Raw genomic sequence first — 17,350 nt, 5'->3', positions numbered from 1 at the left:
GTGCTGATGACGCTCATAAGTTAAAACGGCTCTTTGCTAGCACACAGTAAGACTTCACTAGTCTGTTGTATTGCTTTTGTATCAGTACATCTTTTTAGTTAAACGGAGCACAGTTGATGAACACATCATGAGTTTCACTGGTCTCTTCATGTTAATGTCGGTGTCAGCATTTCTGATCATGCCGACAATCGTGTCAGCTACATGTAGCGCACCGTACTGCCCGCCGCCCTGGCGTGCTTTCGGCGCGCACTGCTACCAGTGGATTGACAAGAAAATGTCCTGGATTGATGCTGAGCGCTACTGCCAGATGCTATCCCATCCAGGGAAGATGGTCCACCTTGCGTCCATCGCAAACGAGGAGAAACACATCATTGGCCAGTATGCTGAGGATCGCGGGCAAGCTGTGTGGATCGGATTATTCAACAACAGCGGTCAAAACTTTCAGTGGGTCGATGGTTCCCCTGCAGACTCGCTGTGCTGGCAAAAGGCACAACCAAGCTACGACGGCGACTGTGTGGAATGGTTTCAAGCGATGAATGACCGACCTTGCGAAACCGAGCAAACCTTCGTCTGTAAATTCTAGGCCGGCAAGACCGTTACACAATCTTTCGCGTGGTTTGACCGTTTGACTTCAAAAATGAGCCCGATTTTGTCTGTTCTAGGAGCTATATGATCCGCTATATGATTCGAAACCGTATACGATTCGAAACCGTGGAGATGGCTCTACATAAAAAGGAACATCTTCAAACGTACCTATATAATCAAACATATTGACTTTTCAAAACTCAATTAACTTCACGACATCATTTTGTGTTTAGAGACCTGCTATCTTGGTAAAATAAGGAGGGAATGTGCTTGGGAGGTGTTAAACACTATGTTTAAGACTGGTTGGAGTCTGGAATGCTGATAATTACCCGAGGCGAATTTAGGACTATGGAATACTGACTCACTGGTAGTACGTACGCCTACGTGCGGATTGTGAACGTTCACCCAATAAAACGGTAAGGGCACTGCAAGGAGTTCATAGGAATCAAAATTTCATGTGACACTAAAAAAGTGTTTAAGACCAGCAAACCATGTCTTCATCATCTCGACCAATGGGAATGGGTAAACTGTCTTAGGTATTTATGAACGTTAAATATCTCGATAGTTATATGCATAGTTCTTGGGTTTCTATTTCTTCTGATCAACATTAACAAAAAACATCGGTACTTGGAAGCCTTGAAAAAAGAATCACGTAAGTTGAAACGCGAGTTTAAATGAGATCTTTTCAATTTCTATGAATTTCACTAGGTACAATTGGTTCGGAGTGAAATTTCATTTGACGGAAGTACCGCACCATGAATCAAATGGCATTTTGGCTAACACTGGCAAAGTTTGGTTGTGGATAGTAATCTAAGTAATCACACGCCAATTGTCCCCACCTGGCTCCCTCAGGAAAAGGCACATTAAACAAAGCGTGACGTCATTATGTCTTAGGTCTATTGCATGAAGATATCCAGTCAATAGCAATGATGAATATCATTTTATTTTTGCACTTCGGGACCAGCTTTGCCAGGCTTGTCTAGTCTTCTTTCAAGTCAACGTGATTCTCATGTGAGCCAACGAGTTCCCATGAGAAAGAGCTCATGTACGAAAAAGCTTCATGACAGGTCTATCTATCGGTACCAACATTTATATGAGGGTGTGCTACATTTGCCAAAACCACACAAATGCCTAGTCTATGGAATATCCAAGATAATGCGAGCTGATTCGGCGATTATTATGCAAAGTAAGATGGCGTCGTGACCTCGACATTCTGACCATTCAACGGGCGCGTTACATCGCGTCTTCCGTAACCCGTTGTTACATTGCAAAAACATGGCAGCCAAATTGACCAATTAGTCCACATTTCTAAACGAAATGACGTTACAGTTTCTAAATACCACTCCGATTGGCTGGCGCGCGGGGTCGCATAAAATGTACATGCTACGATCGATATATCAGACGTTCTGCCGTGGCTTTGAATGTCTGTTCCTCTGATTTGGCGCAGTATCATTTATGCTAAGGTTTCGTCCGAATCGTACATCTAAGCAAAAACTGAATTCCCTTACAAACAAAAAAAGATCACTGGGAATTGGGATAAATTATCGATACACACACCGATGAAGCAATACAGAAATAATATTGTTATTAAAAAGAAAGGCTGTATATACATTTTTTTAAAAATCATCCAGTGTTTAATTGTCTGTTTTCTTTCTGAGTAAAGTACGCTGTTAATTATACTCAATAATTTTTGTCGAGTTGCTTATACTAATTGTTTGCACATTTTAAAATTTCCCTAGCTTTTTAAATAGGCCTATTTATACTACGGTTGGGAGTAATTTAACATTTCCCAACTATATACAATGTACTATAAAGTCTTACTCCTTGATTTCAAGGTAATTTCTTGCAAATACAATCTGTATCACTTATCTAACAAAGAAGCAATCGCACCAAAATGTACTGTTATCATAAAAACACCTATTTGATTCAAACATTATTTTTATACAAATTAAACATTCATTACAAAAATATATTTCTTCTTCAAGTCTTACGCAGTAACAAAATTCCCCAAATGCACTTTTTTAAATTGTACGTCGATTAATACTTTTGTAGTTTTCCTTAAACAGTACCAATTTGTTCATTTATATATCTCCAAAATTACACTCATCAGTCTTTGGAAACAGTACAGATAATCCATGAACAAAAAGACGGTGACTAGATGGCACACATTATTTCGACTTCTGTCTCCAACTGCATAAATTTGCATAAATTTAAACCAATCACACAAATAAAGCCTTGTGTGACCTCATATTGCGTACGCTTTAACATGATTCGAACGCAATGATTGGACGCATTTCTCTCTAAATGTAAAAGAGTGAAAATGTCACTCTCCAAAAGATTGAATTCCTTATAAAACCAATCCGAGAGTCATAAAAACTACTCCAAAAGAGTGAAACCCGCTCAAAAAAAGTGAAAATCACTCTTAAAAAAAGTGAAAATCACTCCAACAGAGTGAAAATCACTCCGAGATTAAATTTCCACCCGTTCGAGAAGCCATAGGCTATATAAGAGACCAGTCTAAAAAGAGTTGTCTCTTATATGGCTCCTCAAAAGAGTGGAAATTTCACTCTTTTTTGAGTGGTTTTCACTCTTTTGGAGTGTTGTTTTTTTTTTTTTTTTTTTTTTTTTTAAAGTTTCACTATTTTGGAGTGGAATTAATAGGAGATTTACTCTTTTGGAGAGTGACCTTTTCACACTTTTACATTAAGAGAGATATGCAACTTCCCCTTACATTTGTATTTGACTATTTTTGGAATTTTTAAAAACTATTCCAATCTTTTGTGAAGAAAAACAAAAAGACTTGCCGTGTAGTTTAAGTTAATTGCTACTGTTCTCTTTCATTCAAAAATGCAGTGGGGAAAGTAATCGGAAATCAACCAAACAACACAAATATTGTTAAGTTTGTGAAAGGAGCTTTAAATATCTGCACTCTTATTTTTTTGTTTTCTGGCTTTAAAAGAAAAAAATATGCAATACCTATACAAAAGATATCATGTGATGGAGCCTATGCTTTTTACTGGAGTAATTGAACAGTCGTTATCCAAGACCATTAACTCAGAAATTATTGGATAAACTTTGCCAACAGACTGTATGAATTTACATTAAAATCAAATTTAAAGTGAACTTCTGTACAAATTGTGTCAGTACTTGCAATTTTTTTCTAAATACCATGACAAAAACCAGTATAAATCTAATACACTTTTGGTTACAAGTAAATATATTGCTTTCAATACAGTGCGAAATGTGCGAAACAAAACTATGAGAAACTAAGAATCCAAATAAATTGTACATGTGTTTCTAACAATGAGAGTATTATATATTATATAACGATGGATGTTCATCTGATTTCAGACGAGAAAGACCAGTGAATGACCAAAATAAGCCCCCTTAGTTTTCCATAAAAATATAGCGCGCTATATACCACGTGACACGCCATGTGACTATAACATTACTGCACATAATTATCTTGCCTACATTGACAAAACTTGCATAATCAACTTCACAACTTGTTACAGACAATGTTTGTGAAGTATTTCATTTTATTTTTAAAGTAAAATTATGTATCTTATGGGAAACTTAGGGGGTTCGTTTTTGCTAAATTTTTCAGGGACCGACCTACCGACACCAAACTGACTTGTAGAAGATCCTGCAATAAAAACCAAGCATCATCACTACAACTAAAATAGTTATAGAACTTCTCCAAACCTTAAATTAAGTTTGACATTTCCTTTTATAAAGTTCGACATTTCCTTGTATAAATAAAGCTAAGAACTAAATAAAATCTAAGTATTGAAATAAATCTATATAAATAAACAGTTGAAAGACCCTTCTCTACACAGAATATAAAGTATTAAAGTAATATAGCACTGTAAAAATATAGCGTAAATATGAGTACTCTAGTTAAAGCATCTATCCCCATCGACTTCTTATAAATATTTCTATCCCTTGTTACCACCATAAATATATGTTATAGCCTTTTTTTTTTGGTGACTAAGTTTACTTCAGTTTTAACTTTGGTATCGGAATAAAGAAAAGAAACTCTACACTACGAATCCATCATGAAAGTAATATACAACATTTGCTTTTGCTGTAATTTTCAGAAATGGATGGACTTGGGGTTAGTATTTTAAAGCAACTATTGTTAGACTACCCTGCTTTATAGTTATGTATTCATACTCAAGGGGCTGCCGTTTTACCCAGACCGTCGTTTTTACCTCACTCTCCCCTTTAACTGTGTAAAAGCTTGTCTACCTTAATTAAACAATCTTTAATCGTTTTGTGGTAAATGCGTTTTCGAGCCCAACTGGGCACTTTCTCGCAGAAGTACCCCTTTAAGTGTGGCTAGCAAGGAAAGTGACATTGATATCACTGCTCGTGAGCAGTGAAATGATTTGAGAAATATCTAATTAAAAAAAATGTTTGGTATCAGAACGGTTTGATTTATTTGATAGAGGATAAATGTGACACTGTAGCGAGTTGTAATAGGCCTTTATCATGCTGCCACCATTTCAGTCATGTTCCCTGCGTCCAATAACAGTTCTGAATGATAATGGGGTTTGTGCAAAAAGGAACCAGACTATTTTTCCTTTCAGCCTCGCTTTGGTTACATTGATTTGAATGGGAAAAATGAAAGATAACCGCAATATGATAATGGTCTATGCAGCATGTAGGCTTACTGTGAATGAAATAACGCAGACGTTCATAATGTTATGTGAGTAATAATGTGTACACATAAATAAAAAAAAATAAAAATGAGTGATTTTCAATGGAGAGATGTGCAAAAATGTTGTCATTAAGTTACAAGTAATATTTAACAAATGTGCTCTATGAGCTAGCAATATTAGATAATTTTGAACAGTTAAAATAAGTGCAATTATGGATGATGTGGAGAAAAAAAGAGACATTAGATGGAAAATTATACAAAACAAAATTTATACAAATCCAACCCATTAAAAATGTTCACTTGCAATACATGGGCGTCCATAGGTGGGGACGGGGGGACATGTCCCTCCCGACCTCCCCCCCCCCCCCCCCCACATTTTTTAAAGTGGGGGGGGGGGGATATCATATAGATTGCCCCCCCCCACACTTTTTTTCATCCCCAAATATAAATTGTAGCCCACATTTGATTCTATAGCTCAGAATAGCTGATTCAATGACTACAAACTCGAACATGATGTTTAAATGATGATCTTTTGCTTGAAAGGAAATAGGTTAAAGTGGTCAGAAATTGCCTAAGATTGCACCACAGAGCGTCGAGAACCCCACACTGTTAGGGCTTTGAGCTTCACGCTCTGATCAAGGTACCTCCCCCCCCCCCCCCCAAACACTTTGAGAAGCGATTGACGCCCTTGTTGCAATGTTATCTACAATATTTCTGAAGTATTCACTCGGGGTCATTTCACAGCAAACCTAAAATCTGTCACTGATTTTCAGGATTAGAAGGGGGGATTGGATACAAAATGTCTGCAAAATTATTACTTTCCTTAGTGTACATGACGTATCACAATTTCCATTAATAATAATAATACCAATACCGGCGTCTTATAAAGCGCACGTATCTACCAACAATTAGGTACTCAAGGCACTGGTATGTATGTCTATTTTTAAAAACAGGTAAATGAAGTTTATGAAAAATATGAGACCCATTATGTAGCCCCTTTATAAAGGGTATACAAGGTGCTGCAGCGCATAATGCAGCCACTGCTAGAAACACCAGGGCAAACCCCTTCTCTTAGTGAGAAGTGTTACTGGGTTCTTTAACGTGCATTACACAACACACGGGACCTACGGCTTTACGTCCCATCCGAAGGACCGTGAAGCAATAATGGTAAAGTGCCTTGCTCAAGAGCACAATGACCATGTTCCCTGTCAGGATTCGAACCTGTGTACCACGGCACACGAGTTGAACACCGTAACCATTGTACCACGGCCCCCACTAATGCAAATGGTGTAAATTCTCAATTTTAGAATTGGTAGAGAATTTTCTTTCAGAGACTGTTCCCAGTTATGCTTAAGATATACTCCAGATGAGGAAGAAGGAAGGAATGATTAAATTGATTTCGCATCTCCTTCAAACAAGGAAATTGCACTCGCTGCTCATAATCTTGTTTCGCGGTCTGCACCTTCAAGAGGTCTATCCTCTACGCTGTCATCTGTTTCCACGTCCTGTTTAGTACTGCCTGTGCCTTCGAACTTTACGTCCCCAACATCCAACGAACCGTGCGATGAGGGCGATGTCTCACCGCCGGATTTCCATGGCAACTGTTCGGCAGCAGTCAGAGGCAGCGAATCATCCGTGGTGCTGTCTGACGGAGAGACGAGGGGCTTGGCTGGGGGGACTTTCCGGGGGCTCTGGGGAAACTCCATCACAAACTGATGGGGGTTTATCTCGGCTCGGACGGAGACCTCCGGATTGTTTTCCGTTTTCCACGGCAAGGTTTTCTCGCAAGCTGTCTGGACAATCTCGTCTGTTGATTCTGCATGTTTAACAAAAAGCATGAGTTAACCTTCTGTCACCAAAAAGAAAGAAAAACAATTACTTGTTGGTTTTTCAATTTTGGGTGTTATCATTCCAAGCAAGTCTTATAAGGGATCATGCATTACAACAATCTACAGCGCATCCCAAAATACCCTGCAATATTTTTTGCAAGGCTCTAGCGTCGGCATGGAAACACGTACCGCCAATATTTTTACACCATTTTAAAGCTTGGAATCTGAACTGTATCCCTGGCGAGTATTGGTTTGATATTTAAAAAAGTTTTTAAATTATTCATGTTCAAATAAAGGCATGTCGAAAACAAACTCAACAGATTTTCGAAGGAAATAGATGATGCTGTATGCAAACTCGAGTCATACTTTGAGCTTGCTTTTTGAATAGGTATATGCTTGCACGTGAATTTCAAAATTGAACTTGAAACGAAGAACAATATTGTGAATTCACATGATTTATGGTGAAGTCTACGTGAATCAAAAAGAATAGAAAACACAAAAAGTAAAAGGCAACGAGATCGTTACGTCATAAACATGATGAACCATTTCCACATTAGAAAAAATGTGCATGACTGATTTTCCTTGAAATCGGTTGAGTTTGTTTTTGACATGCCTTTTTTTGAACATGAATCATTTCAAAAACCTTTAGAAAACCAAACCAATACTTACCAGGGATAAGCTTTAAAATGGTATAAAATAATGGCGGTATGTACCATGGCAACGCTAGAGCCTTGCAAAACATTTTGCGGGAATTCTGGGATGCGCTGTAGACTGAAAGGCTGACATGCTTTAAACAGGTTTTTACAACTTGGTTCCAGGAAATACCTCGATGAACCATCTTGAATGGAAACCTTGATAATCAATGGCAATGATGATATGACATGTGGTCTAGATATGGAGCTAGTCAAAACGACTGGTCAGGATGTGAATGCCACTTTAATGTTAGTGATTGCGCCAACCCCAATTTGTGGAACGAAAAGCCCAATGAAATACTGGTGTCAAAATTATGGCACCCTTTCAAATCCTTAAAAATGTACACCTAGAAGTGATATTTCAGCAACGGTACATTTCAGGTTATTAGAGATTTTGATGCAGAATATGGCAAATTTCGGCTCTGGGCCATATTAGCTCGTGACAGACTTATATCTGCGATGAACTGGCATCCCATCCAGGAGGAATAGAAATATTCTCAGTTGTTGAAATTCACAGAAACAAGAGATAAACGCTTGCTAGCAATGGGCCAATAAGCTACGGTACAGACTTAACTATTCTTTTGGTGTGTGGGGTTTTTTTGGGGGGGGGGGGCGGGAAGGAGGTTACTGGTATGGTACTTAAATTGTACTGGTCAATTTTCGCTGTACGTTCATCAACTTTTATTGAGTAAAATGTCGGTCCGAATGACATGAGTGGGATATGCTGGGTCAAATGGGAACCAGTCTGATGATAACATGTTTGTGGTTTGCAATTTGGAATTTGAGAATGAGAAGAAGTAGACATGCGGTTTCATTCACGTTGTTAGTCCATATACCATACCTGGGACTACATGTAAAAATGCGAAATCTAAATTCAAGGGGGACAAAAGGAACACACATGGGTTAGAAATGTTCACACATACATGGACAGACACAGGAAAAGGTACAAAACATGTAAAAGCCTTCATTTGTACATTGTTTCATACTTTGTTTGAAACATTTGTGCATAATTTAGAGTGCAACTGTTCGACATGTCTATTTAAAGTTGCTTTTCTGACACTCTTCGACAAATCTTCGACAAACTCAGGTTGAGGTTGTGCTACCAGCAGATGATGTCCTGAACCCGTTTTGCATCGAGCTTCGTGAAAAACAATCCCGCTCCTGGGTCCGGTCAATGTTCAAATAATGCCGGTGCGAAAACTGGTTAAAGCCCACAGTTTTATTGCACCATGGAACATTTAGTTAAAAACGGAAAAGAAAGACAAAAAAGAAAAAAGGAGGAAAATTTAATGGAGGTAGGAAAATATCAAATGAACAAATCACATCAAAAGAGGGGAAAAAATCAGGAACTAAAGTTAAATCTACAGCACGTCAGATCCAACCAATATCAATTTCCAGTATCACTCAATACGTCTATAAACAAACAAATAAAGTTATCAATTAATTAATCAATCAATCAATCAATCAATATATTAGGATTGACAATGCACGACCACAAAACGCTTCTGCATTCCTGTCTAGTATCTACACACGATGAAACGGAACAGAAATTCTTGCAGGGAGGAGAGAATCGGGTGACCTGTAAAACACAACTACGTCTCTGATCGCCGAATTTGGAACACCAAAATGCTCAATAGGCAGTGGTAAACACATCTGCAGCCGATTTCACGAACAAGTGCGTAGCTGGCGTCATGCGTAGGACTTACGCAACAAATTTGTTGCGCAGCTGCGCCATAAACTTACGATCGATTTCACGAAACTTGGCGTAGTTGCGCAACATTTTAAATAATCTAAACATCTTGGACGAGGATAAATAACTACTCTTTTGATTAGAACTGTTTATTTTTGTGAGCGCCAACTGATGCTGATCGTCTTAATATTGTCGCAGTCATACTCAGGTTACAAAAAATCGGGGACTGAAATGTTCCCAAGGGTCGTAGCTCAGGCACAGCTTGATCCTATAAAGTCAGTCACCCACTGATCCGTGTCATCGCAAGGCCGACCTGAGGCCGGCTTTATGCCATTGCGTATGTTTCGTGAAATAAGCTGCACCTCTCAAAAGTGAGTCATGGGTTCATATCCCCCTCTAGCAGCCTGTAGAGCTGTTTTAAAGAAATCCACGAAATCACCGACTGAAAACCTTGTTTGACTTCCATTTGGAGTAATTTCTTTTCATCGGTTTGATTTTAATGTTTTTGTTTTTCCAGAGAGTAATTGATTTTACAGGATTTTATTTTTTTTATATCACCGTACATCCATCATCCTTGGCAAAGTTTCCGTGCTGAGCTGTCAGGAGAAAAAAGCATCTAGATGAATATCAATCCTTGAATGTAATGGACAGCATACGCAAACTTTCAAAAATCAAAACTGCTGGAATATTATGACAGATTCTACTTGATGTTAGTAAATAACATTATCAAATCTTTGAGAAAAGAGAAGTAACCATTATTTCCTTGCGATGATTAGGACTCAACCATCAAGACAAAAAAAACCTGTTTTTTTTTTCAAAAACTGCTCCCAATTGACCAAATTTAGTCGAGTTTGCAATCAGTTACGTATCCATGAATGATAATTACTTTCTAAAGTAACAAACTGTGATCGTAAGGGAGAGTTTTTAATGGAGGGCTTTTAATGGAAACTTTGCTTATTCGTCGAGAAAAATGAAGATGTATCTTAACAGTTTTCTGAAAAAGTATATCTACTGAGCTGAAACTCCAACAGTTCATAAGATGGAATTTTTTCCAACTTTCACTCGGGAGGTAACACACTGAGTATACAGTGTTAATACGTCGGTGAAGGGCAAAACCTAGTTTGAAACTCCAACAGCTTAGGTTTTCATTGACCTGCTTCAGATGTAAAATATTGTATTGTTGTTCATTGAGTTAGCAAAAGTATGAGGGAAGATTATGAAAAAGTTGTCAAGAATCTTGCAATTTCGCAATTTATCCTGGATATTTATATATATAATGAGATGTCTCTTAGTAAAGCTGAAAGGTATCATGCACCATTTTCAAACATTTAAAAATGAAATCTTCCAATCAGATCAGCATAGTGAGCAAAGGGTATTAATTTGGAGAAATCAACACTTACTGTCTATGCCAGCGTCAGCTTCGTCGAAGCTTTCCTTGGCGCTGAATGTAATGCCCTCGTCTTCGTCTTCTTCTTGTAAGGTCACAATCACAGCGGGATGCTCAGCCGATGCGGGGAGGTTCTCTGCACAGGAGAGATGGGAAACATTTTAAGAAGGATGACGGAAACATCCATCTTTCATTTAAAGCTGTGCCATTGAATAATGCTTGGCAAACTTTGAATTCTCCAGACCAAAGAGACTGTTGCTATATCATGTGATTCGGGGCAAGCCTTACGCTAGCAACCCCCAGCTCCGGCATGGTCTGGTGTCTTTGTGCCATTCTCAAGCATCTCTTAGGTAATTATGCAAGAGCATGCCCCGAATGATGTCATTAGCAACAGTGTCTTTGGTCTGGAGAATTCAAAGTTAAAACAAGTCAGTCTACCAGATGTTATTCAAATGTAACTCGCAAAGGGTATAGGTTATTCGCAAATGGCTTATTCAATTGATGCCGAGTGGAGGGGCATCAATCGCGTCTCAAAAGGGCGGGATATAAACCTTGATAAGAACTAATGCGAGCGCGAAGCCTTTACAGTGTAGGGTTCGGTGCCCACTTAAAGGCCTCAAAAATATTTGAATGCTAGATGCTCTGTGGTGTGATCTGAGGCAATTTCAGCCCACTTCAACCAATATTTTCTTAGCAAAAGATAGTAACTTAAACATCATTTTCGAGGTTGAAGTCATTGAATAAGCTGTTACATTCTCCACTAAAGGCGTGGGGTTCGGGGCCCGCTTCAGGGCCCCTAAAAAATTTTGGATTCTAAAAGCTCAGTGATGCAATCTGAAGCAATTTCTGACAAATTTAACCAATATTTTCTTAGCAAAAGATCGTAGTACATAATAGGGCCCTGTAAATGAGGCACAAGTTCAAAAATCTGGGGGGACATTTGATATTGTGTCCCCCACCCATCACAATGTGGGGGGAGGTGGGTGGAGGGGGGAATGTCCTCCCCAGGATTGACGTCCATGGCTGAGTGTATACAAAACACCTAACAATCAAGTCCAAATGGTTTTTTAGGGAATTAAATATTTTTGGAAACGGCTCACTCTTCTGCAGCCAATCTTGTTCTTTTCGTAACAAAACCTACCAGGTTCTTTGTTATGGTTCTGCTCCAGATGATGACGCCTAGCGAGGTGCTTGTCGCTGCTGCTATTTTTCAGGGCCAAGTTGAGCAGCGGGTTGGTGCCCCTGCCGTGTCTCATGCCCTGCTTCTGGGAGATCCGACGCAGCTGGATCTTCATGCTGCGATGCATCAGGTTCGTTGGTTCCTGGATATCGACGTCCATGTGCCGTGACCTGCGATGGTTGTTCTGTAAAACAAGTCCACAAATGTCAATGGTTAAGTTTTTTCCTCCTCAAGCAGAACCATTTTTTATACAAGTTGAGTAAAAAAAAAAGGAAACCCAAATGTCAGGACCATCATTTTAGTGAAGTTCTGCATGTAGCACTTTCAACATCTAGGATATGAAGGCCCAATTCATAGGCTTTCTTTTAGTACAAGAATCATTCAAATCACTCATGTACTTTACAAGTTACAGTTAATTTAAAACACAACCACCGTTTTAAAGTTCTGTCCACGGACCACAATAAAGGTGTGTGTTCTTTCAGCAAAACAAAAACAATTCACGTACATCCTATGACTTCTCAAACAGATTTCCATTGTGTATATATGGCTACCTGATGTATGATGATGACCTGATATTTCAGGAGTTCATTTATGACAACCCTTGGGGGAAAATAATGCCTTCGCCTTGGGTGACATTTGATGCCCTTGGGCACATCACAGCAGACGACAAAATGTAGAGTGTGCTTACATGTCTTTGCGGCTTGTACATATTGTCCGCTAGAAGGTCAAGGTGATGCGAGGAAGACTCTTTGAAAAGTTTCGTGGGAACGTTCGTCCCCATTTGTTGCATATCCAGGCACGGGACGCTGTCGTTAACAGGAAGAGCACTGGACAAAAAAGACCAAAAAAAGAAGAAAACAAATTTGTTTTGCATAACTTGGTAAATATTTGAGTTCTTAAATCCTCAATCGAATAAGGTTTTGCCCCTCAAACTAGGTTTTGCCCTTCACCGACAAATAAACACTGTATACTCAGTGTGTTACCTCCCGAGTGAAAAAAAAAATCACTCGGGTGGGACTCAAACCCACAACCTCATGCTTTCTAGTGTAGACGTCTTACCACTCGACCATCGAGCTAACAGGATCTTAAAGCCTATCGATGTTCGGTAATGCAGACTGCAGTGAGCCGAACCATCAGCAAAGTTGAACGCGAGCAACGATCTCCGGATAAATTCCGTGGATAATCGAGTATGTCACCATCACATGCTCGTTTATCCACACGGGCTGAACTTTCTAATGAAGTCTGATGGGCACGTGGGAGTCCAAGCCCGCGGGAACGAGGGGTGCTGTGGGTGCTGCAGCACCCCCAACTTTTTGGATTGGGGTGCTGGAATATGCTTCAGCACCCCCTACTCCTGGGCAAAAATGTGTTCCAGCCAGCAGTGTTCTACGACGATGAAATTGCGCTGCTACGAGTGAAGAATTGACATTTCTCTCAATGTATCTAAAATCAGGACATGTCTATGATATTTCCGCCATGATGGAAGCTTTGACCCGAAAGCAATAACCTCGGCCATGACAATGGTGGCAAAGTTGATTATGCCTTCCAGGATCTTTTTTTCATTCGATCTTTCAATAGGGGCAAATGTTCATACCTGTCCCCTGAAGGTTTTTCTTTTCATTAAAAAGTTCCAGTGACATTGCTAGCATTCTGTACTCAACATTCACAAATGTTCACACACACACATCCCAACCTAATAGGAGTGGGACGGGCTGTCATTGAAACTAGTCATGCTTTACGCCAATTCCAGTGTAGTTTCGTTTTAATAAAAAAACTATTCATATTTTACCCCCTGCAAGTTTTGTCTCATAAAAACTCAGTAGACCGATAAATCCTTGTCTAGCCCCAAACTTGCCACCTATCGATCATAAACATAAAGATGCATTTGGTCTGTTAGTCTTTTATATTTGCCATTCCCTGTAACAAACAAATAACACTGCAAATATATTGAGAGCTACATCGTTTAGGCCTATGTGAATATTTTTTTGAACAGAAATTCATCCGCTTCCAGTGGAACCATTTTGTTTTAACTTGAACCAAAAAACATCCTTTCGGGTTTTATAAGTTTAAGTATATACTTCAGTATATTTCATCACAGTGCATCCAGAATCCAACATTTTCCGGGGCCTTAAACCAATCTTTCTTGAAAAGCGAGAAGAGGATTAACCCTTTCACCCAAACCCCCTGGGCCTTTTTGCTAGGATGTAGCCTCAATCCTGCAAAATCCTCCTATTGGCCTCATGGAAAAATGGCATATATTCATTTATTATTTCTTGAATATGGTCCGTGGAGGGTTGACCACTGCCTGAATCCTGCAAAATCCTGCGGCAGTGACTGTCAATATGTTGAGGCTTGGCCAGTGACATCCTGGAGCAGTACCGAGGATTTCAAGCATAATGCAGGCCTATATTTATGCATGGCTGAGCAAAAACAACACAAGGTCCGGCCCAAGACCTTGACAAAGTGCATCCTACGAAATTAGTAACGCACTTTTGCCATGTAACCTCAATCCTCCAAATTCCTCCACTTTGGTAAAGAGGATTTTGAAGGATTCAGGGCGGTTAGGGTTAAGGGGCCATGGGTGCACAGCATTTGGTAAAACGGAAGCTGCATATCATGATAATGTATTAGCAACACCACTTTAGCCTTCATGTACATAGCTATCTATCTATCTATCTATCTATCGGTATCTATCTATCTTTCCACTTAGAATTGTTAGTAGATACACGTCCTACCTGTACCTGAAAGGGGCTGAGCCTGTGCACAGCATATCCGACGACTGAGTGCGCAGAATGTTGGATAGGGACTGGTTGGACTGTAATTGGATGAAGGAACCGTGCGATTTGATGTAATCCTTGGCGTCTTTCTCATTCAGCTTACTGAAGACTTCCAAGATTTTGGGATCGCCCAATTTCCTCCGCTCGTGCAAGAGCATTGGTTCAATGAACCTCTTGTTGAGGTGTTCCCATCTGTTCACCAAAAAAAAAAAATTATGAACGAAATGAAGAAAGGATGTGAATGGTAACAATAATTGAAAAATATTCTGAAAAATTTTCACCCTCCTGAAAACGGACAGAGCACACTGTCCGAAACATCAAGTTCTACACTCAACCAACGGGTTCTTTTCAGAAACCCCCTTCTTCCAAGAAGACATTTCTTTCCACATGGTGTTACCCGCAATTTTTGTCTATTTTTGTCATCTGCCATGCAAAGCTTCAAGTGATATATAACTTAAGTATTACGATCATCATTTGAATGATTTTATTTTAAAGGCATATACATGTAGTATCATTTATTTTTCATGAATTTTTTTTGTATTCAATGATAATAAAACCCAAAATCTTAAGATGACCTGTTCAACCTGTTCCACTTTCATATCAGTGGATATAACACTTTTTGAGAAAAACAGTGCAAAACCATGCACAGGGTTTGATCACAAAACACGCTTTTGTCCAGAGCACTCTTTATTTAAAAAAAAATCAATCAATCGACTGATCATTGGAAATCACCTACATTTCTTGATTTCTTCTAAATGACAGCAAGCCAGACAAAATAATTACATGGGGTGTTGTAGCTCCAGTACAATCTTTAGTCAAAGTAAGCTTTTTTGACAATAATTTGGTTACTTTTGAGGTAAATGCGAATGATCTTATACGCCTTTTTATAGTCTTTCTGGTTATGTAACCACTGTAACCAAGAATGTACGTATTGTGCATAACCCCCCGAGGACAGACACACAAAGGGAGAACAACAGATCCTTTCAGTCCTCGGGAGTTGGGTCTTTTGTCCAGAACGGTCCTCTTTAGTAGGTTCGTGTGCTTAGTCTATGGGAGAGTAATAACTTACAGGGACAATAGAAAACACAAAGCATTGTCCTTGGGAGTATAGTAAAACAAGAGTGGGTGCACAAGCACAAATGTAGAGAGAGCTGATGATGAAAATGTTCAATTTTCACCGTCAATTTTAAAGAATAATAACCTGATCCCTTCTTCACTAAAATTTGAGAAAGCCACCCCTGACATTACCATATATTTCCTGGAATCTGCAAAGTAGATTGAACTGAACGATGAATCACAAATTATTATAATACATGTAAATCATAAACAGGGCTTTAAAATACCATCTGGCCATGAACAAGGACAATAGCCACAAGGTGAATTTATTACTCACGCACGGAACACAATAAAATGCTTTAGAAAGCACAAAATGCAAATCAGTCAATTTGGTATTCATATACTCATACATGTTCAGCCTATACCATACCATTTACTATGCAGCTGATTGGAGACCATATGATGCCAGCCAATGCAATACAATTCCATATGCACACAAAGACTGGCTCATGTTTCTTTGATGGTTTCACGTACAATTTTAGCCACTGTTTAGAACACTCCGTAACTTAGCTGTTCTACATATGAATCAACACGCAGACTCTATTGGAGTGCGACCATGAGCCACTTTTTGTTGGTCACATGATGACAACCATGCGACTTCATTCCTGAATCTGATTGGTCAACATAAATATTGCTTCCTGTGAAATTGGATCTAGTAAAAATCAGATGTGAAAAAAACATCCAGTCGCCTGGTATACGGTCAGATTGATCCGAATTTTCAGCGCACACCTCTGAACGATTGCCTGATGATCTGGGGAACCGGTAAAATCGGAAGGGAGTGCGTCGAGCTTTAGGAAAAATCTATTTTGTGAAGAGCACAGAGCACGCATCTTTGAGTGACGTTATCCAACTCCACCTCAGAAAGGCTGTTTTGCTGTACAAACTCTGCATGCAAATTAACACTAAATCACTGGTTGGAGATCAAGAGACTATTTTTCTACATACTTGTCACGCCAGTGATGGTGTCCGTACTGGCCTAGAATCTCCTCAATGCCAACCATGAGATGATCACCAAGCTAGTGGGAAAACAGAAAGGGAGAACTTACGTTGATCAAAGAAAACTTGTCCATTATTACCAACATATATAAGACAAAACTAGGCTGATGCATTAAAAGGGTCCCTGCAATGACTTTTTTATTTTGTTCAACTTTCTACTTCTCTTAAATGTATGAAAACTATTCAACATCCCTTTTTGGTTAATTTTATTAAAAACTGCACTTCTTTAAACATTTCAAATTTAAGATGCTTTCCCAGACAACTGAGATGCTGTTTCTATGCTGTGATGTCATTTAAGGAAGACACTGTTCAGTTTTGTTGTTTTCTGTTCAACTTGTGAAAAGAAAAATTTGCTCATTGAAAACATTTTTGAGAAAAGCTTGCTCATTAGCTTACTGCCACGTACTGACACAACAACAAATCACTAAAGAAAAG

At 39.1% G+C, this 17,350-nt stretch overlaps 2 protein-coding genes across 6 annotated transcripts in view; one reads left to right on the top strand and one right to left on the bottom strand.

Annotated features, from left to right (window-relative positions):
• The first annotated feature begins 127 nt into the window (after positions 1 to 127).
• On the top strand, positions 128 to 583 carry LOC119739098 (C-type lectin LmsL-like). The gene has a single exon (XM_038213931.1). The coding sequence runs from the start codon at positions 128 to 130 to the stop codon at positions 581 to 583; it is 456 nt and encodes a 151-aa protein (XP_038069859.1).
• Positions 584 to 6,468: 5,885 nt separating this feature from the next.
• The window catches only part of LOC119739552 (sodium/hydrogen exchanger 3-like), a 32,945-nt gene continuing 22,063 nt past the window's right edge, over positions 6,469 to 17,350 (bottom strand). For 3 of the 5 annotated variants that reach the window (XM_038214532.1, XM_038214531.1, XM_038214533.1), the window contains exons 9-14: positions 16,865 to 16,935; positions 14,762 to 14,995; positions 12,715 to 12,853; positions 11,988 to 12,210; positions 10,860 to 10,982; positions 6,469 to 7,064 (exon numbers count right to left, since the gene is read on the bottom strand). In XM_038214532.1, the coding sequence (XP_038070460.1) occupies positions 6,685 to 7,064; positions 10,860 to 10,982; positions 11,988 to 12,210; positions 12,715 to 12,853; positions 14,762 to 14,995; positions 16,865 to 16,935 (1,170 nt within the window). In that variant the 3' untranslated portion in view covers positions 6,469 to 6,684. Of the gene's footprint in view, positions 7,065 to 9,524; positions 10,056 to 10,859; positions 10,983 to 11,987; positions 12,211 to 12,714; positions 12,854 to 14,761; positions 14,996 to 16,864; positions 16,936 to 17,350 lie in introns of those variants that run through there. The other 2 variants (XM_038214534.1, XM_038214535.1) reach the window with 2 other exon arrangements.

Source organism: Patiria miniata, unplaced genomic scaffold (assembly GCF_015706575.1).
Source record: "Patiria miniata isolate m_02_andy unplaced genomic scaffold, ASM1570657v1 HiC_scaffold_30, whole genome shotgun sequence".
In the NCBI taxonomy this organism is placed as follows: domain Eukaryota; kingdom Metazoa; phylum Echinodermata; class Asteroidea; order Valvatida; family Asterinidae; genus Patiria; species Patiria miniata.
The sequence above is the reverse complement of the archived record's forward strand: the minus strand, read 5'-3'. Positions and strand labels throughout refer to the sequence as shown.

What these genes read in the sequence shown, in the direction of transcription:
- LOC119739098 (XM_038213931.1), top strand. Translation starts at nt 128, where the DNA reads ATGAGTTTCACTGGTCTCTTCATGTTAATGTCGGTGTCAGCATTTCTG.